This window comes from Meleagris gallopavo, chromosome 4 (genome assembly GCF_905368555.1).
Source record: "Meleagris gallopavo chromosome 4, MGAL_WU_HG_1.1, whole genome shotgun sequence".
Classification (NCBI taxonomy): domain Eukaryota; kingdom Metazoa; phylum Chordata; class Aves; order Galliformes; family Phasianidae; genus Meleagris; species Meleagris gallopavo.
In genome coordinates, this window is record NC_139407.1 from 26,341,250 (window position 1) to 26,368,313 (window position 27,064).

The following is a 27,064-nucleotide window of genomic DNA, read 5'->3' on the forward strand; positions in this document are numbered from 1 at the left end:
AGACAAAGGAATACAGCCACGCTTAAGATATTTATAAGCATTAATTAGATCCCTTCTCAGTCGTCTTTTCTTAAAGCTGAACAGACCTAGTTCGCTCAGCCTTTCCTCACAGAGGAGATGTGCCAGGCCCTTTATCATCTTTGTGGCCCTCCACTGTTCTCTTTCCAGGAGATCCTTGTCTTTTTTGTACCGGGGGGCCCAGAACTGGATATGGCGCTCCTGGTGAGGCCTGACCAGGGCAGGGCAGGATCACTTCCCTCAACCTGCTGGCCACGTTCTTTTTAATGCCAAGACACCATTGGTCTTCTTGGCCATGAGTGCACATTGTTGGCTCATGGCCAACCTGTTGTCCACCAGGACCACCAGGTTCCTCTTTGCAGAGCTCATCTCCAGCAGGTCATGTCCCAACCTGTACTGCTACTTGCAGTTATTCCCAGGTGCAAGACTCTACACTTAGTTTTGTTAAACCTCGACTGATTTCTTACTGTCCATTTCTTCCCAGCTGGTGCCTTTGAGGTCTTGCACTGTCCTTCTCTTGCAGCAGAGAAGGAAGAAAGAGATGCAAGTCCAGAGTGAGTAAGAAGTGCTTTTTATTGGCCCTCAATAAAATGCATTTTCAAACTCCGTGTTTGACTTGAACCAAGGCCAGGTGCCCTCAGCTTCTCTGTGGGATGCTGCAGGCCGCCATTTTGTTTTGGCACCGTGCAGCCATTTTGTGCCCAGGTTCCCCCGCATGTGAAATGCCACGATTGACTGCTGGCCATGCCTGGACATGGTGTTAGCAGGCAGCCCTGGGACTGGCTGCCACCTCCTAGTGGCCACCTACTGCTCCTGCGTCCGTCCATGTGCATTTGTAATAGGCAATACAAATATATCGTATGTTATACGAGTACTTAGAATCACAGGATCATAGAATCACTCAGGTTGGAAAAGACCTTAAAGATCATCGAGTCTAACCACGATCTAATAAAATTACCCTAAACTTAGGACAGTATAAATAAAATTCCATTTAGACAGGACCATATAAATGTCGTCTGACGTGTTTCTATTTTATATTAACACGTAGGTATGAAGCTGTTAAGTATATTAAGTAGGTACATAATCCTCTGTGCCCGCCGCAGGCACCACGCCCACTTCCCGTCGCGCCGCGCAGCACCTGAACGACTCCGCTCTTGGGGGGCGGGGCCACGAGGTCTGCGATCTGGGATTGGACAGAGCGGAGGAAGGCGGGGCGGGATTGGCCGTGCCGGCGCTTTGCTGGGATGTGATTGGCGGGCGGGGGGAAAGCGGAAGACACAAATTGCGCGGATAGCGGGGCTCCCAGTTGGCTGGCCATGGGTGTTGCTGTTTTGCTGGCTGTTGTGCTCCGGAGCGGAGCGTGCCGGCGAGCTCGGCCGGGTGGAGAGTTGGGCCTGGGGCACCACGGAGCGGCCTTGGGGTCGGTCCAGCCCGTTTGGGCTGAAGCCTGGAGCGAGGGTCTCGGGTTAGGTATGTCCAGCAGCTTTGGGAGCGGTTTGGGTGCCGGTGCGAAGCGTGTAATAAAACGAAGTAAATGAAAATAAATCGACCCCCACCCCTCCGGCACCGCCCCACAGCCGCACGGAGCCGGGCCCTCCCTGCGAGAGGTTGCCGCCCCTAATTCCCAGTGCCCAAGCATTTCCCAGCACCGCGTTTTGGCAGGGTGTGGTGCGTGCCCCCGGACTTCCTCATCACGCACGGGGTCACGTTCAGTCCTTAACGTGGGAGCAAGGCGTGTCTGTGCTGTCAGCCCCGAAATGTGTCAGCGCTGTGTTTTTGGGGTCTCCAATGAGCTCGTGGGGCAGTTTTCAGGGTTCAGAAACCAAGGCCTGCTCATGCTTTGTGGAGCTTAAAAAAAAGAAAAGCTTAAGTCTTGCATTTTCAGTAAATGAAAATGAAGCCGAAAGTTATGGGGCTCTCAGGACGAAAAAAAAAAAAAAAAAAGCAGCTGAATTCTTCATTTTCAGAGCTTGAAAATGGAGGATGTTACATTTTGGGCATGACAACAAGCACCGAGGGCTAGTTTCGGAGCTCAAAACTGGAGGTAGCCATGCTCTGCTGAAGCTCACAGAAAGGCTTAAGTCCTACATTTTTTGTGATTGGAAATGTGGGATTCAGTCCTTTGTTTCTGAGACTCAGAAAAATATCTAAGTCCTACCTTTTTCAGGGTTGAGAATGCAGACTGGGTGCAGCACTTTTGAGCCTGAAAACAAGCTGTTCGGGGGGGGGGGGGTTATAAACAGGCAGAGTGTTGTTTCTGAAGCTCTGGAAAAAAAAAAAAAACCCTAAGTCCCACCTTTTCAGTGATTGAAAAGAGGCTAAGTCCTGCATTTCTGGATCTCAGAAATTAACTCAGTGCCATGCTTTGATGGCTTGGATAGAGGAAATAGGCTGCTTATTTCCAACCCCCAAAATGGGAGCTTTGTGGGTGGGCAAAGTGTGTGTGGGGGGGGGGGGGGGGGGAAGGCAGGTGTGTTTGGTGGAGGGGAGAGAGGAGGCAGCGTTGTCTGGGGAAGGGGGAGGAGAAGAGGAGGAAGGAGTCGAGGGAGTCGAGTCACACTGGTTCCCAAACCCAGGGACGCTGGCATGCACCAGGCTGAAATAAGTGTTTTAGATCATTTCTGAATAAAATAGCACCATCCAGGCTCTGCTCTTTATTTAATGTCTACACATTGTCCAGAAATACTACTCTTGTACAATTATGACAGTTCATATTAATATGTAAGTTATGACATTGATTTATGACCTTGGCACAAGCCTCAGTTATCACAAGTAGACTGCCGGTCAGGCCCTGAAAGCTGTCACTCTTTCTTGAGCCCCTGACTGCAGGAGAAAAGGATGGAGCAGTCACACAGGCAGCCTATTAAACACAGTGATAAGGGCACACAGCTGCTCAGCCAGGAGCCAAGGCATGCCTGATACACTTATCAGGAATAGCAGCGTCCTTGAGTGCAGGATGGAGAAACTAGGATAACTAATTGTGAGAGCAGAGTGGGCTGCCTGGAAAACAGCTGTCAGCAGCAGATAGGAAGGAGATCTCATTAAATCATAGAATCATCTGAATTGGAAGGGACTCTTTCCAGCCTGACCTTGAATGTCTCCAAGAATGGGGCTTCATCCACCTCTCTGGGCAACCTATGTCAGTGCCTCATTACCCTTAGCGTAAAAAAGTTCTTCCTTATATCCAGTCTCAATATCCCCTCTTTTAGATTGAAACAATTTCTCCTTGTCCTTTCAAATAGACCCTTTCCTTCTTATAGCCCCCCTTTAGATACTAAATAGACACTCTCAGGTCTCTCTAAAGCCTTTTCCAGCAGGAAGGACATTCCTCCAACAGCCTCCACCTTCCAAACCACATTCTAAAACCTACCCATGCATTGACACTGAAAAGGGATAAAATTAACTCAGTATTTACCCAGGAGTAGATTTGCTATGAGAGCTTCTCTGCAGGAGGTCTCCAGAGCAGGTGGGATCCTGGTGGCCGATGCCTGCTGATGCTGTGACACCTGGAGCAAGACACTTCTTTGCCTTCAGCTGGCCTCAGTCCTGGGGGCAGTTTGGTTTCTGCCACACTGGAACCACCTTGAGTAAATGCATATAAACGTGCAGAAATACAAAGCATTGTTAAATACGTAATCACTTCCGAAGCATAATAAAAAACAAACAAAGCCTCCGCGTCCCTTTGTATTACAGAACTCTGCACATCCAGTCACCACCCATGGGCAAGGAAACCTTTTCAGCACATGGCCAGCACCCATGCAGCCCCAGTGTTCCCAGAGGAGGGGAAAAAGGATCCCCAAAGGGATCCTTCAGCAGTGTGGGGGAGAAGGGACAGGGCTGTGGGAGCTCAGGCTGGGGACTCAGTCCTCACCTGTCACTGGTGTGCAGGTATCTTCGGTGCCCTGAGCTCAAATGCCTTTGTGCAGCAAGGCAGCCCATAAGCACATGTTTTTTCCCCAAATCTGAGGGCTCTGGGCAGGTGGGCTCTGCACCGTGGTTCCTCATGAAGTGCAGACATGAGAAGCCATCCTGTGGTCCCCACTGCTTCCCCATCCATGCCATCACAGGCCCTGCTGCTGCATGCAGGGGGGAGCTGAGGTGTCTGCAGCTGGCTTGGCTTCTGCTTTGTTGCCTGTTTCTTTTTCTTCCCCACCAAATTTTGCAGTCTAGTCCCATCCTAGTGCAGGTCTGCAAGAGAAGGTCTCTACCTGGTGTGCTCGGTGCTGCTCTGAATGCTCAGCAGAAAGCAGCATGCTGTTCTCTGGGGTTGCAGCAGGACACCAAGAAATCGTAAAGTCAAAGAACAGAAAGTGATTAAACACAGACACACACACAGAAGTGAGGGCAAGCACTGCTATTTATTGATTGCATTACTGAAGAGGGGAGGGAGGGGAAAAATCAGTGGGGAAAAAAAACAAAACCAAAAACAACACAGCAAACCAAACAGTCCTAAAGGGCGGCATCAACTTCACAGGCAGGGGAGCAGCATCTGCAAGAGAAGGTGGTGTTGAGGGGTGGGACACACTGGGCCTGCTGGAAAGGGGCTCTGGGACACCCCGGGTGGCACTACAGGGCAGGGAGCACTCACCAGAAGGTGCGCTGCTCTTTCCGATAGTCAATGTCTCTCTTCAGCTGGCAGAGAGAGCACATGGGGCAGCACAGCACCGAGTAGTAGTCACCCAGGATGGAGCCCTGATGAGAAAATGCCATCAGATGAAAAACCCCCTGTGGCTGAGCACCCGTAGGGCCACCCAACACCACTTCCCCCCCCAGCCCACCACTAACCGGGATGTTGTAGCGGGTGCGGTACAGCGTCCGCATGGCCACGCTGCCGCCACACAGGCAGAACTCGTCCATGGCGTTGGCCACCTGGCAGCCCAGGCAGGGATAACAGAAGGCTCCACAGATGCCTGTGAGAAACGGAGGGAAGTCCCGAGCTCACAGCCTGACCCAGGCCAAGGGGGGAGCACAGCAACCACCAACATCCCCTCAGGAGAGACCCAAGATATGGGGCTGATGCCTACTCACAGACGCTGCAGTCAGACATGCAGTCCAACAGCCCCGTGTGCCACTTGCTGGGCTGTGGGGGTGCAGAGAAGCCAGGCTGGATTGTCACTACGTGACGGGTGGCCATGGTCAGGACTTTGCACAGAGTGTCCTGGAAGAAAGGCTGGTGGGGAAGGAAGGAAGGAAGGGGCATCCTCCCTCAGCAACTCCAAGGCAGCTTGCTTTTTTTCCTCTATCTTCCTCCCTGCCCCACACCCAGCCACCATCTCCCAACCCTCCTCACCATCAAGCTCCCCAGGGCCACCAATGCTGCTACAGCTCCCCTGCTCCCACTCTTCCCAGCCAGGAGGCTGTAGCCTCTACCTGACACCCACTCCTCCCTCTATTTCCCACACCCATCTGCCCCAAAACAGCTCCACTTGAGATCCCTTCCTTCTTCACCCCACCTTGCTCTCTCTTCAGCTTCACAGCTGCAACTGTTTTTCATTAAGTGATAGCAATGCCCTGCAACATCCCATGCAAAAAGTTCTACGTGCTCTGCCTGCCCTGAATGGGGATACAAGGCATGGCTGCTTTGTGCTCCCATCTGCAGCACAGGGGTTAGAACCCAATCTTTGTCCCTTGCCGCTGCTCCTCCTACACAATGCCACAATCCCACTCCCACTGGAATACCCATCATCCCTTCCCTTGCCCAGGTAGTGCTGTTTCACCCCAGTGTCCCACAGTCTCACCCCACATCCCCCTCCAGCTGCACACACCTGTCCTGCTCCTGGCGCCGCACTGCCCTGCCCCACTCCCCATCCCTTTTATGCACTGTGTGCTGCCAACCTATGCTCCTCCCGGCCAATGTCCAAATGCCCCGCCTGCACAACGTCCCCACTGCTCCCACAGTAATGAGAAAGCCTGCTGTCATGACACAGGGTGACACCTTCACCAGTACCCCACGTGCATCCCATTGTGCTTAGGAAAGGCACAAGTGGGAGAACCCTGGTGGAAACCCATCCATACAAGACATAGAGGCAAGGCAAACATTGCTCTTTATTGGGGGCATGAATGAAGGGGAGACATGCAATGGTCACAGGTGGCTCCGTGCCCCTTTCCCATAAGGCAGAGGTGGTGTCATCTCTATGGCATCTGCAAGGGTAGAAGAAGAGGCAGTGAGGGGGGGGAAGGCAGCCACACACACCCTCCCATGGCGTGGGGCACAAGGAAAGGGCACACCGACCAGAAGATGCCCATCGCTCTCCTCCGATTGATGTCCCTCTTGATCTGGCAGACGGAGCACACGAGACAGCACGAGGAGATGCAGCAGTCAGAGCAGATGGAGCCCTGTGAAAGAGAAGCAGGTGTTAGGAGTGGGGCTTCCTAAAAATACATTTTGGAACCAAGAAAGCTGTGCTGAGCCGGTCACTCTCCGCATATCATCTCTTTGTTGTGATCTGACTGCAGAGCGGCGGGCCGTCCTGCCTGCAGGAGATGATAACGCAGAAAGGGAGACATGATGGCTTACCACCGACCTTGGGAGAGCAACTTATCTTTTGTTGTCTCGGTCTGAGGCACAGGTGAAAAAGCACACACCGCGTCCTTCCACCGCCCACACGGAGCCGATCCCCGACGGGGCGGGCAGGAAGGGTGCAGAGCGCCGCCCGCGGCCTCTCCGGGTGGCTGTGCGGGGGACTGAGAGACTAAAGGGGGAGAAGGGAGCGCGCCGCCCGCGCCCCACTGACCGGGATGTTGTAGCGGGTGCGGTACAGGGTCCTCATGGCCACACTGGTCCCGCAGAGGCAGCACTCGTTCATATCGCCGGCCACCGTGCAGGCCAAGCAGGGGAAGCAGAACAGCCCGCAGCAGCCTGCAAGGGGGGACGCACCGTCGGAACGCGCTCTCAGCCCCCGCCACCCGTCCGGCCCCCCGGCACTCACAGACGCTCCAGTCGGTGAAACAGTCCATCAGCCCCGTCTGCCACATAGGCTTGGCGCCGGTGGCTACGGCCACCGCCTGGGGCTGCAGGGTCACCACGGTAGGGACGGCCATCGTCGAGAGGCAGGCTGCGAAAGGAGGGGGCAGCAGTCAGGAGGGCTCGTCCTCGCAGAAGCCCCACGTCCGAGCCCCAGGTGTGCCAAGCAGAGCTGCTGGCACCGTGCTGGGGCACGCAGCGTTTGGAGGCGCCGGGAGCCGCTCCCCGGGGCTGCACTCACCTCGGTGCACCGACGGAGACGAGGAAGAAAGTGGGGCCAGCCAGCGGGTGCTTTGCAACAAATTTGTTTCTCCCCCAATGAATGCAGAGCTCCTCCCTGTCCCGCGCGTAGACTCAGAGCCCAGAACAGAAACCGATAGTCAGCCGCGGTGCTGCCGACCCTGGACGTAGAGCCCCGAGACATGCAGCAACGGGACGCGAAGCTGCAAGCAAGGAGAAGCCTGCTCATAAAGCAGCTTTTTAACGGCGCCCCTCATTCCCCAAGTAGGACGTGGCAAACATTTTGCTTTAAGTCATTTGCTGAGCAGGGGAAAGTAGAAAAATGGTGATTTGAAGAAGTAATTACACAAAATATTCTGTTAATGCTTGCTTGCAACACTGCAGTAGTCCTTAGATGTTCGTGGATGATGGTTGTGATGTAGTATTGTAGATGGGAAGACATTGTAAAGCCGGTCTGCTTCAACAAGGCGAAAGAAACAACAACGGAATGACATGGTGGACAGCGAGATATTCCCCTTTGTCTTCCTTATCTGTGCGTGCAGAGACTATTCCAATTGCTCTTGCATTCCACAGCTATCTTCGGGACAAAAAGAGCATTGAGAGGAAGTAAACGATCCCCAAGGACTAACAGTGAACCATCACAATGCTAGAAGTACACTAGATGACATCGAAGATTGCTACATATGGCTATGTCTGTTAGGCAGTCATTGGGGGTGGATAGGCTAATTAATTTGGGAATGCAGTGAATATCATAGAATTGGCAAGGTGGAAAAGACCTACAAGATCATCCAGTCCAACTGTCCACCTATCACCACCAATAGTTCTCACTAAACCATGTCCCTCAGTACAACATCTAAATGCTTCTTGGACACCTCCATGGTTGGTGATTCCACCACCTCTCTGGACAGCCCATTTCAGTACCCGACCATTCTTGCAGAGAGGAAGCATTTCCTAATGTCCAACCTGAATCTCCCCTGGTGCAATTCTCTCTCATCCTATTACTATGTATGTAATACGTAGGAAAAAATAACCCGTTTATGAACAGTCAACTGGGGAAGCATTTTTGGAGAGTTATCTCGATGCTACCCCAGCACTGCCAATAAAGAATACCTTGCTTAATGGTAACTAAACATTGCCATTAAGTTCCTACTCATCAATTTCTTTAAATCAATACACATGTACATATATACACATCATTTTCCCTTGCTATCCGACTCCTCCCAGGCTGGGGAGCGTGCGGCAGCACCATGCTACTAACCTGTGGAGGACAGTGGGGCACAGTGGGGCAAAGGCAACACTTCTGGCAGCCGTGCTCAGAGCAGTGGGACATGATGGCAGTGGGACCAGGCCCTTCCTGTGTGAAACCACAGCTGCTGCTCCACCTAAAGCCAGTCACCCCGTCCTGCTTCCACCTCTTCCCCCAGAGACCCAGGGTGCCTTAGGGCAGCAGGACGGGCAGGACCCAGGCTGTTATCTGTTCCCTGCATCTGGGGTGAGATTTGTTGAACGCACTTTGAAGAAGCGTTGCCCTTGTTGGCCGCTCACCAGATGCCCATTTTCCGCTGCTGTGCGAACACTTGTGCTTTCCCTCTGCCCGTGGTCCCACCAAGCTCTGCAGTAACCAAGCGCTGTGTGTGCTGGAGTGAGGTGCAGCATAGCCTTGGAGAGACACAGCGTCCAAGCAGGGACTGTTTCTAAACATCACCTCTTCTCCCACCTGCAGCACGAGCCTTCACCCTGAGAGGATTTGTGCCCTGCTGTGCGCACACACACACGCAGAGGCACACACAGCTTTGGACGTTACTTTGTTTTCCTTCACCTTGCAGCGTTAGCCATATTTTTACACTTTGCTTTTATACTTTGTGATATCTGGACAGGTTGTCCTTGTTCCTTTGCCAGCCCTGTGCATACAGACACTTGGTGGGCAGAGGTGTTGTGTTTCCTTACCAGAAACATCCTGAAAAAGAAAGACCCACTCTTCCACTGCCGTTTCCTGTGTGTTTGAGGTAAGCACAGAAACACATCAAGGTGTGGGGTGGAAGGAACCTTAAAGTCCATCCATCTCCAAGCTATGCCATGGTCAGAGCTGCACCCACTAGCCCCAGGGCACCCTTGCTGCTGTAGGAGGGGCACGAGACTTCCATAGGTGCTACAGAATGTGAGCTCTTCTCAAACCAAAGTGGCTTAAAGACATGTTAACATATAAGAAACCAATGAGTAACTTTTGCCATAATCCTTAAGGTACTGTTAGAAACATTAAGACATTTATAAATATGAATTTGTATGGGAACTGCTGAATCACAGCCTGAACCTCTGATTGATCACCTGAGGTGAGCAATGAGTCAGCCACGGGAGCACAGGTGAAGGCAATTCACCTGTGCTGCTGGAAGGGGTGGAGCCTGGCTCCACCTCTCCTAGACCCATTTAAGAGCTGACCACCAGTAGGGAAGGATCTCTTCTGGAGATCTGCTCTGCTGGAGTTTTGTAAGAGAGCCCAGGATATGGGTAAGTGTCCTATCTTTTCTGCTTTGGTGTAATAACTACGTAGCCAAGCTCTTTGGTATGCTATAACATCTGTATATTCATTGATTGTACAGAATTACATTACTATGTTCTTGTATTACCCTGTAAGTGTTTCATAACTAAAGTTCAATAGGAAGTTGAATGCATTCAGTTTTCCCTCTTGATGTAGGTTAACTTAGCAAGGCTTTCACTGTGTTCCCTGGTGGAGATGGGTGTTGGCTTCTTGCCTTGGATGCACAATGCTTGCTTTCCTAAACAGAGCTTTGTCTGCTTGGTACAGGTTCAGTGTATTTCTTTGTTATCTACTTAGTATGTACAAGGACTTCATAAGCAAATTATTTAATACTATGTTAGCAAAACTGGGAACAAAGAGCCTTTCATTGTAGCAAGGCAAACTATGGGAACTACCAATCTAGCAAAAAAAAAAAAGGCAGTGAAGGGTCAGGAAAGAGGAAGAACATGATGGATGGGATAAATGACTGTCAGAGGGCTCTATTATGCATGCCTGAACAACAGTAGTATGTATTAATGAGTTCCCAAAAAATGTAAACTGCTTCTTAGAAATATAACGAATATGCATCTCCCATGTGAATAAAGCATATCTCTGACTTTGAGGGTGTGCGTTTGGCTTGGTCCAAGACGCCTGGCACACTGAATAAAGAATGCCTGCTAACATCCCATTGGAATTAGAGAGTTTCATCCTGTATTTCAGATGACACTCTACAAACTGCAGCTTTGTCACATAATTGTTCAGAAACTTACTGTATTTCATTTTTACAACTGGAAAATCTACTTTAGAATTTCTATGTAAGGATGTTATCGGAAAAATCCGGGAAGAAAACTATCTAACTCCAATGTGGTGTTGGAAAGCAGCATTCCCTTATTCCTCCAATATGTACCAGGCCAACTTGACAAATAAAGCATGCACTCCTGGAGTTCAGGTTCTGTATTTAAACAGTTAAGACATACATATGCAATGCATTTGCATACATATCAATTATTTTCCAATAAGTCATTAATATATGTAAACATCCCTCTGGATATGTACACAGGCCTATGATGGTTGTAGACCACTTACTTCATCTTCTCTATTTCATTTTCAACTTTATCACCGTACCATTTGGTCATCCCGCAGCTATTTTTCCCCAACTTGGCAAATTCCCATTGCTTGTTATGCCGTAATGAGCAACTATCTTGGTGCGCTACAACTTAAATCAATTTAAATCAAACCCAAGAAGTCCTTGCATCTGGTGGTCCAGGTAGAAGGAGACAAAAGTAATTTATTCTGGCTTCAGTGAAGCAGGATTGTTCAGAAAAAACAAAACTGTTCCCATACTGAGCGAAAACTAAACTTGAAAGTTTTACAACTAGCACACATCAATTCCCTTTTGCTAAACTAATGTACTGATCACTATTGCTAAACCAGCCTGTATCAAGGGTCAAAAAAGCTCCCCTCAGCTGACACAGCTGTGGTTCCTGAACTTCTCACCTCTTCCAACCTTTGGTGCAGTCAGGCCAAACAACCTGTTGTGATTTGTTCAGAAGGTATTTGATGTCACCAGGTGTTGTGGTTTAACCTGGCAGGTGGTTTTACTTGTGTGGTTTAGTCATTGGCTCATCCCTTCCCAGTGAGATGGGGGAGAAAACTGGGGAAAACCAAGTAAAACTTGTGGGTTGAGATAAAACTACTTAATAAGATAAAGGAAATGGATAATACTTATGAGTATATACATATATGAATGCATATAACAAGTGATGCACAAGCAGTCGTTCACTGGTGCCCTGTTTGCTCCTTTCAAAACTCCCCTTCCATGACATGATGTCATGGTATGGAATATCCTTTTGGCCAGTTTAAGTCAGCTGTCCTAATTCTGTTCCCTCCCAGCGCCTGGGGCCCTTTGCTGTGAATGGTCTTGGCTCTATGCAGCACTGCTTAGCAGCAACTATTAACATCAGTGTGTTATCAACACTGCTTTTCTCCTAGAACCAAACATAGCATCATACCAGGAAACAATTCCTTCCCAGCTGAAACTAAGACACCAGGGTGGACAAGTGCATGCGCACCACCTACCAGGAGGTGAACAGAGGTCAGCTCTGGCATTTTAGGTTCCTGGAACAGGCATGCCCGTTGCTGTCTCCACAGCAATTCCCACAATGCAGATGCTGGTAGACAAAGAAAAGTGCAACCAGCATGCCAACTGCATAACCAGCCAACCATAAAGCAGTGGAAACTTAGGAACGGTTTGGAGCCCTGTAATTTTAACCTGCTGTTGCTATTCTCACTTTTCACAGGCCTCCTCCTACAAACAAGTTCCTTCCTCAAGTATAGGAATACAAGAAAGCAGAAGGTAAGCAACTGGAATTAAAATGAGGAAATAAGATTCACTTCTCAAGTCAAGTTGGTAGCTTAGAGCCAACCATCACTCATGCACGCTTGGCTGGTGTTAGCTGCTGATTGTTAAATTGGTAGTCCACATTCACAGAATTGGAATCATAGAATCACAGAATGGTTGGATTGGAAGGGGACCTCAAAGCCTAACCACCTCAATCTCCTGCTGTGGGCTGGATGCCCCCACCAGCTCAGGCTGCCCAGGGCCCCATCCAACCTGGTCTTGAGCATCTCCACGGATGGGGCATCCTGGGCAGCAGTGCCAGGCCTCACTGCTCTCTGAGTAAAGAACTTCTTCCTAATGTCTAACCTAAATCTTCCCTCCTTTAGTTTAAAGCCATTCTCCTTTCTCCTATTACTATCAGACTGTGTGAAAATTGTCTCCTTCCAGCTTATAAGCCTCTCATCAAAGAAGACCACAAAGAAGTCTCCCTAGAGCCTTCTCAAAACTAAACAAGCACAACTCTCTCAACCTTTCTTCATAGGAGAGGTGCTCCAGCCCTCTGAGTATCTTCACAGCCCTTCTCTGGACCTGCTCCAATAGCTCTGCATCCTTCTTGTGCTGGAGGCCTAGGCCTGTATGCAGTGCTCTGAACAAAAGGTACTCTAAAATACTTTCTGGTGAATCTCTGCATTCTGGAGTGCTGACTGCATCCAGACATGGCAAATCAAAAATCTGATTACTTCACACAACAAGCTCCGACTCAGGATGTAAAATCTTTTGAAATAAACCATGACACCAAACATGTACAGATAGATTTTTATTTACATACTGGAATTGCTTTGCATTTTCCTGCATCCTGCCACTGAGGCATCAGTCTTGTTCTGTACAAGCTACTGGGCTCATACTCTGGGGAGCAGGCCAGGAGTTCCCTTGTATTATATAGGACCAACTGAGCAACCTCACTACTCAGGAGGTTGGAGTCATTCAAGAGTAATCACAGCTTATATTGAGATAGTCTCATGTGCTTGGTTTTGTTGGGTTTGTTTGTTTTTAGAAAAAAAAAAAAAACAGATTATTATAAATAAATAGAACCAGAAACAATCAGGCTAAAAGTGCTCTTGCCCATCTTAGAGATGTTAATTTTAGCCAGATTAAAACATCCATACCTATAAAAATTTCAACTACCTGCTTTTTAAAGGCTCTTCTACAGTTTCAGAGTTTTTCCTTTTCCAGAGATTTCCAAGCACGATCCCTATGAAGAGCAGAACTCCTACAGTACGATTTGAAGCGAATTTCTTCCAACAGTCTTCAGGCTTATCTATATCCAAAGTGTAAATCTGTAAAAGTACAGTATAAACATCCCACCATTAGTATTATATTGACATACAAAGATTTGACACATCACAGTCACAGGAAGGTCCATACACTCAAAACCTCTCAGGTTCTAAACCTACCTTGAGCCCCAAAAGAAACAGGAATGCTCTGTGCTTGCAGAGGATGGGATTACGTGTGGATCTGACTGCTGGACCCTCTTAATGAGTCATAGTACAAGCAGTCAAGATACACGTGTGTGCAGTTTGATAATAAAATCTATAAAAATGTCTGAGCAGGTAAAGAAGCCTGCGGAGATTTTCTTCAGCAGGAAGGCAGCTAATTCTTCAACAGAAACTTTAAGAAGAAAACCAGCAAAAGTACATTCCTGCACCTTCCGTATCTCTGCTCACACCCGGTGCTTTGGTAGAAACAAGGCAGGGGAGGGAAAGCAGTGGAGCTGCTGTCCTGCCCAGCCACACCAGACAGTACAACTGGCTAATGCTCAGCTGCTTCTCACTGTTTACCTACGTCCCCCTTGCAAAGAGGAACTAGGACACCTGCTCGCAGCAAGACTTGCCCAGCTTGGCAGCTGTCCACAGTTTGAGATGAAAAAAAACCACACAGTGCAGCAAGAGCAAAGTTATTGAAAAACAAGAGCTAGAAATGAAACTTGATAAAGAAGTCTTTCAGGAAGAACGATGAGAGTAAAGCTTAAACAACAAAAGTAAAAGCATTCTATAGAGACACCTCCCAAAACCTCAAGTCCTGCAATTCACCCCTGCACTACCCAAGAAGTCATAAGAGAGCACATCCAACTGAAACAAATAAAAGCCTCCCTAGGAAACCCATTCCTCTGCATTCTGCACTTGGGCAGGCATGAAGGGATGGGTTCTCATCAAACTGTCTGAAATACTGCCTGCACCTCGAAATCCCATGTTATTCACACCTTTAAAGCCTGTCAGCACCTTGAGCACAGAGAAATGAAAACACAAGATGGCTAAGTGAAACCTAACAGCAGCCAAGCCATAAGATGTACCTTCAGAAACACAAAGCAAATTAGACATCTCAGTCTTCTTCAGCAGTGCAGAAATTTGATACCAGCGTGACCCAAACTCCTCTCTCAGGCACAAATTCACTAACTTAAAAAAACCTATCCCTTACATGGCTTATTAGGCTCTTTAAACTCTGTTAGGCACACCTTTGGAAGTCTTGAACAACGTGGAAATTTAGACAGAACTAATATTAGAATAGTCCATAGGAGGGCCACTAAGATGATCAGAGGGCTGCAGCAGCTCTCCTGTGAAGAAAGGTTGAGGGAACTGGGCTTGTTTAGCTTGGAGAAGAGAAGGCTCCAGGAAGGCCTCATTGTGGCCTTTCAGTACTTGAAGGGAGCATATAAATGGGAGGAGGAATGGCTGTTTATGAGGGTGGATAGTGATAGGATAAGGGGGAATGGTTTTAAACTAAGACAGGGGAGGTTTAGGCTAGATATTAGGAGGAAGTTTTTCACACAGAGGGTGGTGACACACTGGAACAGATTGTCCAAGGAGGTTGTGGATGCCTCATCCCTGGAGGCATTCAAGGCCAGGCTGGATGTGGCTCTGAGCAGCCTGGTCTGGTGGTTGGCGACCCTGGGGTTGAAACTGGATGATTGTCATTGTCCTTTTCAACCCAGGCCATTCTATGATGATTCTATGATGGAAAGCTACTCTGTGGCATGCTTGTATGGCTTAGTTATTGTCTTTGCCCCTTACATCCTGCACCCTCACCAATAAAATCCTCTCTGCAGGAGGGTAATTTCCACTTGTGCCACAACTAGCAATGAGGCCACTCCGCAGTGAAAAGTAGAACGCTTTCCTCCATGAATTTCCACAATCCCTATGGAAAGCAGTTGCTGCCCTAAAACATGTTAATTCCATTCTTCACCTCTCAGACAGTTGACAGTATTACTGCTATGTTACTACTACTCACCTGCGAAGGCCAGCAATTACTTTTCCTAAGGGCTGACTTGTCACAAGACTAGAGAATGCAGTCATTTGGATAACAAGATCCTATGTGCTTCCTTCATGGGCAGGCTCAATTTTCTTTTTTTTTTTCCCCCGATATATATTAAAATTTGTAACCCTGCATAAGTACAAGAACTTTACTGTTTTCTGCTACAAAAACAACAGTGAATTAGAACTGTCAGATATCAAGAAATTATAGTATTGACATTTGCTACAGAAGGTAGTGAAAAAACCATAGATACATGATACTCAGGTAGATCTAACTGCAGCTGCTATCAGAAGCAGGAAGACATCACAGCTTAAGGTGAGACAGAAATTATTAGAAACAGACTGAAAACCAACACTCTACAGCCTATGGACCACTGGAGGTCTCTTCAAAAGAGAGGTCTGTAAAAGTAACTTATGAGAAGCAAGCTTTTGTCAAAAGATTTAAATTATTTTTACACGGGTATTTACAAGATGATTGTTTTTTATGTACTTGGTGAATTGCCAGAGGTTGAAAAGCTCTCTGATTCCTTATCAAGAACATCTATGCACAGAAAGAAACAAATCCATCAAACCTGATGTGCTAGGTGAGCACCTATGGCAGCCACTGCTGAGTAATAGGGGAAAGTCTGGTCACAGTTCATTCCTGCCACACACAAACCCGAGACCATTGCTGTGCTGAAGCCGCTGAGCCATTGCTTTGTATCTTCCTTGAATTTCAATGCTGTGGACTTAACACCAATAACGATGTCGTCCCTTTTATCCTAGAATGAAAGGGTCAATTAATAGAACATCTATAATCTAACTGCCACTTCATAAGGAAAATAAAATAGGGAGTCTTTCTAAAGCCTCCAACTGCTGTTAACAGTAACCCTATTTAAGAGTATTTGTAGGTCCCCAAATTAAAATCCCAATTAAAAGATAGGTCCGTAAAGCTGCAGTAGCAGCCAATAGCTAATACCAGCTGCACATTTATTTTACACAGTGCAGACACGGGGGCATTAAAATCACGTTACACTTCCAGCTTTTTATCTACTACGTAAAACATTCGCAAAAAGCAATAAAAGGTCCAAGGGCTGGGCTTCCTTTGGTGGTCATCTGAGAGTAAAGAATCGCAGTAGGTTAGTATGATTTGAAACCAAGGCTGTATATTAAGCAAACAAACACACACATAGCTGTAAAGTTTATCACTGCAGCTCTACCTGGTGAGCATATATGGTGTCGTAGACCAGGGTCCACATCACTCCAGCAAAGTATAAGGGCAGGCACACAGACCAATCACAGGAACCCTGGACGGCAGACCAGCCAAGGAGGGCTCCCCAGTTAAATGTAAATCCTAAAAACAAAGAGAACCAAATGAAAAAAAGTTAAAAAGGTGCCAGGAGCAGTCTGAATTACATATATACAATTCACTATCATTTGCTCAAGCATATGGCATGCCTGCAGCTTTTTCTACTATAGTGGCATCTCTATTTTCTAGCACATAGTTTCAGTCAGGTTAATTAATAAACATAATTTGAAAATAAATACCATGGAGATATAAGGAGAAATATGCACAGCTATGTATTCTCCCCCCATTTAAATTTGGTTATCCGAAGGAAACATTTGCTCAAAATTATTTCACTGCACTGACATCAACGCACTTCAAGGTCTGTAAAATTGACTACAAAAGAGTTCACAGCAGACAAGAATAGCACTTCCAGGCTGAAAAAGGCAAATTCTGGCTGATAAAGCTGAGGGCAGCTGGAGCGAAAAGGCCAAGGTACACAGATATGTGTTAGTGGCACACTCTGAAATGGAAGTGTCACCATCTTCAGTGTAGGACTTGATGTAGAGGCTGAAGACTGAACAAATGTATTTTTAAGAAAGGTTTGAAGATAACCCTTAAAGTAGAGTTGTTTCTCAAGTGCCAAACATTCATTCTCTCTGTCAACACTACAAAAGACAGGACTGTTTATGAAAAAAAAAAAAGGGACAGAACACAGCTCCTCTATGTGTTCTATACTGCTTAAGAAGATTCTGGCACAGCAGAATGTTGTCTGCAAGGTAATCTTATTTTAACACATAGTTTCATAAAACCAGATTGCTGAAGCTCAATTACTAACTAATTGGGGGAACTCCCCAAAAGCTAGATCAGAAGGAGGGAACTGAAAGCATTTCCAACTCACCCAAAACTAACTGGGGCCAATATGTTATTCTCTTCATCAGAGGGTAGGTGACCACAAGAGACAAGGAGGCTGCTCCCAGGATGATACTGTAAGAAGTACAAAGCAACCTTACTGTTTGCTGGTCTAAAGATCACAAGACACTGTATAGCATTACACATGCTGAACTGCTGAGCTACTGATGTACAAGTACTGAACTCCTTCCATGACTACAACCCCTCTGACCCCAGCACATTTGCTGTTCAAAATTTTCATCCTTAACAAGGACAAAGAAGGAAACTCTAAGCAACAGAGGATAACTTGTATGCCACCTGTAGTAATTCAGACACAGAAGCACACAGAGAGCCAGGCTGAGCTGTCCACCAAGGAAAACAAAGGACTGAAAAGTGGAGATTTCTCCAGCTGCCAGGGGTCTTCCTGCTGTCCTTGCAACCTAAACATGGAAAGAATCATGTTAATACACAACTCAACATATTCTGAATGTATCTTGAAAGTTAAAGCCACACCATGTTACACAAAGCATGTAAAAGGATAATTATTTTAACACTAATTGGGGTCCAGTTAATTTAGTTCATCTCTCAGGAGTAGAGAAACCATGTCAGGCAAACTGATGGAAGAAACAAATATTAGGAAAACATTTAAACTGAAATATACGATGAGTTAATTGCCAAATGTGTCAATCGTCCAAACAAACAAGCAAATCCACAAAAACAAGAGGGAAAACAAGTTTTGCATTTGTAGGCAATGGGTCTAATGTCAATTTGAGGAAGTTTGAAAGCCAACTTCCTACAGCATACTAAATAGGCATCAAATGTTCTGCACGTGCCTTAATAATGTGAACTTAAATACACCCCCTTAATTTGTTTTCCTTATACTACCAAATAACTTCTGCTAAAACTTCAAATACTGTTCTTGCAGTTTAAATACGTGCTTTACATTGCTGTGACCAACACTACTGCACATCAAAACTAGGACATGGCATGATCCATTTAAAGAAAAAAATAAAATACACAGCTACCAAAAAATCACTAATATCAAAACAAAACCCCAAACCATGACTAGCAGCACAAACCAACATCCCGCTACTGACTCAGCCCTGCAGAACAAGGCAGCTTGTTCTGAAGGCTGCCTTTTGAAGTATATAAGAAAGTCCTGCTATGGGAACATTCGAGCCTTTACATTTAACCACATCAGATTAATGCATAAATGTATGAATTATGATATCAAGTCCAGCATACTGATCGCACACCCTGGGAAATCTTCTTGGCACACACAGCTGTTAATAATCTCTGAACCCTAAACCATCCAAAGATGCCCCAAAACCTTTATTGAGTCATTACTTCCCCAGTCGGACAGACAGAACAGTGCTGGAAGGAAAACCTCACAAATCACAGTGGCCAATATTCAAAATCAGAAGGAAAACCTAGAATCAGAGAAGAAAATAAACCAATAGTGGGGTTTCACCAGGGTCTTCCCCTTCACCATGCATGTACATGTCAGCACTTGGCACTGCCTTTTGTTAATTTCCCGCTAGTGAACAAAAGGGAGGAAGAAACATATCATAGAAGAGAGGGTAAGGTCATGCTTGGGCATAATTCTCTCAGCAGCCATTCTCTAGAGGAAATTAACGATAATCAAATAAATACTTACATATTTTAAAAAGGATAGAATCATACAATCATAGGATTGTTGAATGGTTGGGTTGGAAGGAACCTTAAAGCCCACCCAATGCAAACTCCTGCTGTGGGCTGCTTGTTCTCCACCAGCCCAGGCTGCCAAGGGCCCCATCCAACCAGGCCTTGAGCACCTACAAGGATGGGGCATCCACAGCCTCTCTGTGCAGCAGTGCCAGGGCCTCACCGCCCTCTGAGAAGCTTGCTGCAGTCCTATGCAGTAGCATTATACAAAACAAAATTATTTCCATGACCCTAGGAAGAAACATAGACAAATGAATTGCATGCATGCTGGAAACAGGGCCGGAGGAGGAAACCTGTTTGTCTACCTGTTTGTCGTAGTCACGGTCCCACAGGTCGTTGATGGTGCAGCCAGCCCCACGCATGAGGACCGCCCCAGCGCCAAACAGGGACAGCATGTGCCAGTCAGGTAGGCAGCCCGGCTCAGCCGCCAGCCCGATGCTCCAGGTGCACGGCAGGTACAGCAGCCACGTCCCTGCGGGCAGAACGAGCTCAGAACGGGCAAGGGGAGAAAGAGAGCATCACCGTGCAGGCTCACGCCTCCATCGGGCACCGCGCCCGCCCGGTGCCCTTACCCGGCGGTGCCGCGCTCAGCGCCGGGGCAACCGTGCTCCCCGCCTCCGCCGGGGATGCCGTGCGAGTCGCCATGGTTACCGCATCCTTAGGCTATCGCGCCCCCCGCGTTGCTGCGCCCGCCCCGTTGCCATGGTGACGGCGCCCCCGCCCTCCATTGGCCACCGCGTCGCCGTGGCTACCACGTGACGCAAGCCCCGCCTAGCGCACATACCGGCGGGCTGATGCAGGCGCATCAGGTGCAGATAGGGCCGCAGCGGACCTGGCGCGGCGCGCACCAGCTCGGCCGCCGAGAAGCTGAGAGGCCGCGGAGGGTCCGGGGGGGCGGCCGGACAGCGGAGCGGCAGGGCGGCGGCGGCGGCCAGGGTCGGACGCGCGGCGTGGAAGCGGCAGGAAGCCCGGCGGAATCTCGCCAACAGCGCCGCCATCTTGCCGTCGTCGGACGCGCTTCCGGCGGGGCGGTGTGGTGCGGCACATCGCATGCGCGGGGCCGTCTGTCTGCCGCGGGGCCGCCACGATGGGAGCGGCCTACGGACGGCTGGCTGGTGTTACCGGCTTTCTACAGCTGTTACCGGCTCTTTTCGGTGACAGAAATGACGCTGGGCATCAATAGGAGACGGCCAGCAGCCCTTGGTTGTGTGGGGGGCCTCGCCTAACACTGGCTCTGAGCAGCAGGTGCCCAACCTGAAGGAGCCAAGTGACGACACACTTTAGTCTCTTAACTACTATAGTGCAGCATCTCACTACAAGCCCGTCTGCTGTTTGGCTACAGAGTTTGCCCGAAGGGTTTAATGCACACAATTTCCTTTAGGTTACTAGCACGCAAAGACGTGTGTACCCACATAGCAGTGTATGTCTCGTTTTCCAGACAGGAAACATTCACAGTTTGCAAAAGGCTTCCAGATCTGCAGCCTCATCTCGTTGGTTCTGTCACCTAATTGCAAATAAAGCAATTAAAACTGGGGACGAGAGCTTTGGATGGAGCTGTAAAAGTTAATCTGGTGAGTGTGATGTGGGCAATAAAAACTTTCTTGAACTACTATTGAGGTGTTCTTAGAAAACAGTTTCCCTGTCACATTTCCTTCAGCACTGAGAACTGTTGCACAGACAAAAAACAAGAGAAACAGTTTTAGTTCCCCAAATTGCTGACTGCCAGGAGGAAGTAGAAAACCATCGTAATAACGAAGTGACTTTCACATGTTCACATTCACCGTTCTGATAAGTGGCACTTCACAGCTGTAAATCATTGTGCAAGGGACCACAAAAGATACTCCTGCTCTGGCTGAGTAAAACTCTTTAATTTTTTTATTTTTATTTTTTCCATTTCAGTCGTGTTTCATGGCAAGAACAGTCACCCCAGGCTTAATTCAGGCCTAGGGAACCTCCGGGAAACCTTCACTGCCGTTCATCTATGCTGGAGAAAACCATCCTGCATCCTGACCTGTCATGTCAGACACAGCTCACTGTCTTGTTTTGTTAAGTTTTATTCCATTTGCTGTTACAGTGACAAAGCTTCTAGTCATATCTTCTGAAATAAGCCATGAGCAAACCCCAGGGCTCCTGCAGGCTACTTTTAAGAAACCCGGGATAACAAGCTAGAAAGTTTTTTTATCAGTGGATTTCTATTCCTTGTAAAGTACCCTGGCCTTTCACAAGCAGTATCTAGGGAATGAAAGATTTCAAATGTTAAAGAAATCATCTAAGGTCTTTAACGTCCCACTGCCATCTTCCTCTCACAATTGCCAAATTATTCCCCATTCTCAGAAGATTCCCCTTTCCCTATTTTCATGTGACTGATATTACTCCACCTTCCATAAACTGATTTACAGTAAACCAAGTGTGAGCAATGCCATTTCCTGTGTCAGAAATGAAAACGAATGTAGGAATGTAGGTTCAGAGATCAAGGTGTGGCCAGTAGGTAATAACCACACCCAGTTGGGCAGAGTTTCTAGGAAAATTGCCAAAAGCTAATACAAATCACTTTATTAAAAAAAAAAAAAAAAAAAAAAGTCCAATATCAAAGTCACAAGCATCGAAACAAATCTGTTTAGAAAGGTTTAAAGAGAAACTACCAGTCAACCTTCAGCTTTTATGTCTAATTTTTAGCTTATACTGTAATAACAATAATACACTAACAACTTTATATTGACAACGTGAGATTTTTCCACTCATTTCATTTTACGCCTTATGTACTTCCCTTTTTGAACTAGGACAGTGTGAACAAATTTAGCTCTTCTTATTTGTGTTTTGGATATGTATCACCTCCTGGTGTATAAGCCTTCACACAAGGCACGTACGCTGCATGGGCAAACACTCCTTTCAAACTCTGCATTTAAATATAAATTTTATTGTGCCTTTTTGATCACAGTTCCTAAGAACATCCACTTGCTTGGTGCTGTAAAGCCTTCATGTGAGCCACAAGCCACTCCTCTGCCTTGAAACCCCACTGAGCCGGTAGCATCATTTTAAAGCTCAAAGAAGGGAAGTACGGTGCATGTTAGTTTTCTCCCTGCTGTGCTCTCAACATTGTAAGGCGCTGCTGGTGGTGTGAGTTGCATAATTCCAAGAGAACCAGCTGCACTGGTGGGAACTCACCTTATACAGGTGAGAAAAGCTGCCATGAGACAATTTTCTCCCAAACGGGCTGTTTCCCCAGCAGGAGGGATGTGAGCCCCTCAAGTATTGCTCTCAGGATGCTGAAGCCTTTCTGGTGACCTGGCTTTCTCCAGCTTGTGACCATAATCTCCCTACCTGGCAAAAACAAGTGGCACCGCATGGTGAGCCCTGTTACTCTGCGTGCTCAAATGCAAGCAATAGCCTTAGCGTTCCTGATCACGTAGAAACCGTAAGAGAAGGCTGGCAGGCCGAGCATGCTGCCAGGGGCAAGGGCCATCTCGTGCAGTGCAGGGAGTGTCTCATCGTCCACCATCTGCAGTAGGCGGCCATTCAGCTGCACCTCTCTGCCAAGGCATGATTGAATACTGCATGCTCGCCGGCATCATCTCTGGCTCTGGGTGTGAGCAAGGGCACCCAGAGCAGCACGACAGACAGCCCCCAAATGAGCAAGGTTTCTGAAGCTGCCTACATGCTGCTCAGTCCTTGCTCCAAGAGGAAGAGGTGTGGGCTCACCTGGAGAGGATGCTGTCCTTGCCATGGGGCAGCAGCAGGTACTGATCCACGCTCTTACTCCACAACTGCTTAGGCAGCTGCAAGCGCTGGGTCACGTTATAGAGGTTCAAGGCAAACAGTGTTACATCCCCTTCCCGGTATTTGGGGCTGCGTGAGAGAGACAACGAGTTTGGTAGAAACAACAGACACCCACACACTTCCTCTTTGCCGCTGCCCTGGGATGACTTCACGGCCGTAGTGTTGCCACCATGTGGGCAATTGCTGCTTACTGCTGGGGGTTAGTGCAGTGCAGGTAGACCCGCAGGCGACGTGCATCTGCTTGCTCCACGCTGGCCTCCAATACCCGGGTGCCCACCAGTCTCTTGTATAGCAGTGACAGCCAGTAGTCCTGGGGGAATGGGATTCATCTCCACCTAGCACTCATTTTTTTGAGGCAACTCCACTTTTGGTCCCCATAGCTTTTCACATCACCTGGATTTTGGCAATGCTATGCCCCTTCTGCAGGGCACTGTGGAGCTGGCAGGGAACCCATAGGGGACGCACTGCCCTCCATGCAGGAAAACCCCATGCCCAGTTCATGGGCACAACATCAGGGAGAAATACCCAGGGATTTTGGCAGCCCGGTGACATGGTGTTTGCCAACAGGCCGTGTACGCACCGGCAAGGGCTTGAAGCTGGCGTCCACCAGGTGATAGCTGCCAGCACCAAAGAAGACCTGCCTCATCACCACGTCAATGCCACACCGAGCCGCCAGCCCCAGCTTGTCCAGCCACCTGCCAGGAACCAGCCACAGGTCACACTGGGGCTCAGCATGAGAGCAGCTCCCATGCTCCTATCACCACTCACATGAAGCCGGCCACATATGTGTTGGATAGCTGGGGGGCCCCCCCACCATACGCTGAGCTGGTCTCACCCAGCCATACCTTCTTGCCGGGCACTGTTGCTTCCACGATCTATGTGGAGAGGGAAGGGAAATAGGAGACAGGTCAAGTTTTGTCTGCTGAAGTTACTGCAACCACCTATGCCCATTGCACTTATTATTACTTTCACTAAAATTAAGGATTTTTGCACTGTCAGCAGCAGCTGAGTTTGGAGGATGCTTATTAATTGTTGCACAGCAGAGTGGTCTCTGTGCAAAGCCACACGGGGAGGATTAAAGAAGAGCAGGCACCTCCTGGACATCGCGCACGGCTGTGGCAAAGGAATCCAGCACATCAGGGCTCAGGAAATCCTCCCTTGTTGCACTTCGGCCATTCACATAGTAGCTGGAAATGGAAAAAAAAACAACAGCTGAAATGAAGGAAAAATATCAACATTGGTACCTGCTCTCATGCAAGCTCAGTTAAAGTGTCCCTGCACCAGCTGGGAAGCTGCTGAACATTTGTTCTAAGGGACAGAGCCACTGCTTGTCCTTGCAACCATACTGCATACATCTGGTTTGTGCTGAGCCACGTCCCTTCCCAGTCACATATCTTTCTGTGGCTGGAGGACTTGGTGCAAGCCCCAGGTGTGGGTGGAGAAGTTCTGCAGGTGGACCAAGGATGCTGTTGTTCCCCACCAAAGTATAGCATATGCCAAAAGTCTACACAGCTCTCCTGCGAGAGGGAGAGTTACAATGCAGCTCTGCATGTCAAGCTGCTGTGTTCTCACTTCTCTGCACATCACTTCTCTTTTTATTGATAAAACATGTTAGCAATCAAAATGACTTTGCACGCACTGCATTCCCTGCTGCTATGTCTATGCAACTCCTGGTCTTCTTTGAATACTCTGCTACTTAGAGCAAAGCACTATACAGAGGCATCTGGGACCTGCCAACAGAGTTGTTTCACCCCCTCCTTTCCACTAACACATGTGAATTGACATTTCTTAAAAAAAAATAACAGCCAATAAGCAGAGCAGTGATAGCAGCTGAGGGTACTCACTGGTGCCAGGTGACAGAGTCAATCGCCTTCCCTCCGGATTTCAGGAAGCTGCAGTCAAACAAGGGTTATAGCAGGTACTGGTGACATGCTGCAGCACCCACCCTACGTCCCTGCCGACCGCGGTCCCCAGATCACATCACTGCTACCCTCCCAGTGGTGTCATACGGGCACTGGGCACTCTGTCTACCTTCTGAGCAGGTGCTGGGTGTGCTTGCGGGGCTGCCCCACGTCGGGGCCGTACAGCTCAGCGTGTCGGTACAGGGGGTGCTGGCTCAGGAGCTGCCGCAGGTGGATGAAATCGCGTCCCAACTGGAAGCCATCAATGTAGATGCCCGCCTTCTTCCTGAAGCTGTTGGGCTCTGGGGAAGAGGTGCCCATCAGCACCACTCTGTGCGCAGGGCTCACCCCCAGCCAAAGTGGGAGTGCTTACCATTGCCCAGCTCCCAGGAGATGTTGTAGCTGCGCTGTGCGCAGTAGCCCAGCAGCTGCTTGGCGTTGGAGCTGTCCCACTGCAGGCCGGCCCTGCGCAGCAGTGCGTTCAGTCCAAACACCAGGCGGAAGCCTGAGCAGCTGGCAAATGTGTGGAGGATGTCCAGTGTGTTCCCTGCATGGAGCAGAAGACAGCTTCATCCTGATGCCTCAGCATGGAGCTGGGCACCATGGGCTGTAACCCATTGGTTGTAAACCCTATTGGGAAAATCCATAAAAAATTTACTTGTAATGGTGGTGTTTTTGTGCTTTTTCCAGGAATGTTCAGCAAGGAGCAGTTTCTCCTGGAGGGGCCATTGAGTGAGCAACAGCTCTGGAACCACAGCAGAGCTGGGCCATGCCCCGCATACATCTGTAGGGCAGAAGAAGGATGGGAGAAACCAAGCTGCTATCACCATCTCAACGAAGATGGCAACACACGAAGAGTCATACTCATCACAAAGAAATGGGAGGGGTGTGTGTGGGGCTGAGCGCTAGACATCCATTTCTGTGCAGCACAGGATCAAATCCCTCTTACCACCCTCAGCCTGAAGTTCTGACAGGACTTTCTCTTCCCAAGTTGAATCTTGTTTGGGATTGAAGATCAGGAAATCTGTACTAGTGCCGCCAAACCGCAGGAAGCCTGGGGAGAGCCCACTGGCCAGAGTGTGCAGCTTGGGGTGTCTGTGGAAGGTAAATTAAATGTCAGGGTCATCTCTCACATGGAAGCAAAGCATCAGCAGCATTCAGAGAGACACCTTGTAGCAGAGGATCTGAGCCACCCATCCCATCAAAGTGTGGGTTTCAAGCTGGCTTTGCACCATTTCTTCCTTTTTCCATGGACAACCACCAAATGGATAGATTTTGTACCAAAACCAGAGCATGCGTGGAATGAGTGTTCAAAGTAAAGCAGATGCAGTTCCAGTGCTATCTGGGATGGCAGCAGCCCTATCTCACTCTGTGGGGACACCCAGCAGATACGAGGCCACCAAGCACTTCCTGGTGTCATCGTGGCAGCCAGAGCTGCCTGCCTTCAGATAAAGCTGGTGCTGCCTTACAGCTTCAGAGCAATGGTGCAGGACTAGAATTTGGGATTGGGTGGGTGAAAAGGAAAGAAATTAAATGGCTTTAGAGAAGAAAAAAAAAAAAAAAAAGTTGAATCCAAAAGAGAAGAGAACAAAGAAACAGAGCTGAAGGAACAGTCCAGGAGCCCATCGTCTGGAAGCCCTGAGCTGGGATTTGCTCACAGTCAGAAAAGGCTTTGATTTTAGCAGCTACTTGTTTGCCTCCACGCACATCAGAACCTCTCTGGCATTCAGTGTAGCTCACAGCACTCAGAGCCCCCCTAAGCATCCACAAAGCCTCACCAAGGCTCAGCCTGCTTCTGTCCCAGACAGAAGCATCATCTCCTGCCAGCATCACGCACCGGCACCTGGCATCTTCTCACCCGTTCCTCCAGGAGTGAAGGAGCTGCAGGGCTCACCTGAGCAGGGCAACAAAGCGAGGGTCACGGGCCAAGCTGGCGTCCAGTGTAAGAGAAAGGAAGGCTGGGCTTACCGCCCCGATGGGTTCCCGCAGCCCCAGCTGCAGCTCTGCCGTCTGCCTCGGCGGCACAGCCAGCAGCAGCAGCACCAGCAGCGACAGCACCAGCATCCTTCCTCCTCCTCCTCACCTTCCTCCTTCTCCGGGCCGCTCCGCCGCCCCAGCACCACCCCTGGAGGGCGGGCAGC

The 27,064-nt window shown here is 48.6% G+C and overlaps 4 protein-coding genes and 2 long non-coding RNA genes across 11 annotated transcripts; 1 reads left to right on the forward strand and 5 right to left on the reverse strand.

The window, feature by feature from the left end:
* Positions 1-2,251: 2,251 nt before the first annotated feature.
* Positions 2,252-3,883, reverse strand: LOC146544452 (uncharacterized). The gene is made up of 2 exons (XR_014882950.1): positions 3,434-3,883; positions 2,252-2,283 (listed from the first exon to the last, which is right to left on the reverse strand). It is a non-coding gene; the product is annotated as an uncharacterized LOC146544452 (long non-coding RNA).
* A 474-nt stretch (positions 3,884-4,357) lies between these two features.
* Positions 4,358-5,890, reverse strand: PLAC8 (placenta associated 8). 3 transcript variants are annotated; one of them, XM_019614624.3, is made up of 4 exons: positions 5,047-5,188; positions 4,804-4,928; positions 4,607-4,710; positions 4,358-4,507 (listed from the first exon to the last, which is right to left on the reverse strand). In XM_019614624.3, coding segments are annotated over exons 1-4 (336 nt in total). In that variant the 5' UTR covers positions 5,153-5,188; the 3' UTR covers positions 4,358-4,506. The 3 variants fall into 3 exon arrangements, with proteins under 3 accessions (XP_019470169.2, XP_085078727.1, XP_085078728.1); XM_085222601.1 differs by lacking the exon at positions 4,358-4,507 and adding an exon at positions 5,784-5,890 and having other exon boundaries at positions 4,603-4,710; XM_085222602.1 differs by lacking the exon at positions 4,358-4,507 and adding an exon at positions 5,784-5,858 and having other exon boundaries at positions 4,603-4,710; positions 5,047-5,176.
* Positions 5,891-6,039: 149 nt separating this feature from the next.
* Positions 6,040-7,382, reverse strand: LOC100544754 (placenta-specific gene 8 protein). The gene is made up of 5 exons (XM_003205586.5): positions 7,224-7,382; positions 6,948-7,073; positions 6,753-6,877; positions 6,251-6,354; positions 6,040-6,159 (listed from the first exon to the last, which is right to left on the reverse strand). Coding segments are annotated over exons 2-5 (342 nt in total). The 5' UTR covers positions 7,060-7,073; positions 7,224-7,382; the 3' UTR covers positions 6,040-6,158.
* Positions 7,383-9,619: 2,237 nt separating this feature from the next.
* Positions 9,620-13,120, forward strand: LOC104910612 (uncharacterized). Its single transcript, XR_793242.4, has 3 exons — positions 9,620-9,727; positions 12,038-12,093; positions 12,620-13,120. It is a non-coding gene; the product is annotated as an uncharacterized LOC104910612 (long non-coding RNA).
* On the reverse strand, positions 13,118-20,288 carry COQ2 (coenzyme Q2, polyprenyltransferase). Of its 3 annotated transcripts, none has more exons than XM_085222594.1 (7): positions 20,030-20,288; positions 19,551-19,717; positions 17,860-17,981; positions 17,552-17,637; positions 16,586-16,719; positions 15,959-16,147; positions 13,118-13,415 (listed from the first exon to the last, which is right to left on the reverse strand). In XM_085222594.1, the coding sequence occupies exons 1-7, from the start codon at positions 20,241-20,243 to the stop codon at positions 13,260-13,262; spliced, it is 1,068 nt and encodes a 355-aa protein (XP_085078720.1). In that variant the 5' UTR covers positions 20,244-20,288; the 3' UTR covers positions 13,118-13,259. The 3 variants fall into 3 exon arrangements, with proteins under 3 accessions (XP_085078720.1, XP_010708008.1, XP_085078721.1); XM_010709706.4 differs by lacking the exon at positions 20,030-20,288 and adding an exon at positions 19,818-19,973; XM_085222595.1 differs by lacking the exons at positions 19,551-19,717; positions 20,030-20,288 and adding an exon at positions 19,199-19,536.
* Positions 20,289-22,142: 1,854 nt separating this feature from the next.
* HPSE (heparanase) lies at positions 22,143-27,064 on the reverse strand. 2 transcript variants are annotated; one of them, XM_085222580.1, is made up of 12 exons: positions 26,818-27,064; positions 25,876-26,018; positions 25,582-25,707; positions 25,297-25,470; positions 25,054-25,225; positions 24,867-24,914; positions 24,116-24,209; positions 23,791-23,897; positions 23,603-23,717; positions 23,214-23,332; positions 22,945-23,091; positions 22,143-22,775 (listed from the first exon to the last, which is right to left on the reverse strand). In XM_085222580.1, the coding sequence occupies exons 1-12, from the start codon at positions 26,985-26,987 to the stop codon at positions 22,616-22,618; spliced, it is 1,575 nt and encodes a 524-aa protein (XP_085078706.1). In that variant the 5' UTR covers positions 26,988-27,064; the 3' UTR covers positions 22,143-22,615. The 2 variants fall into 2 exon arrangements, with proteins under 2 accessions (XP_085078706.1, XP_010708003.1); XM_010709701.4 differs by having other exon boundaries at positions 25,873-26,018; positions 26,818-27,062.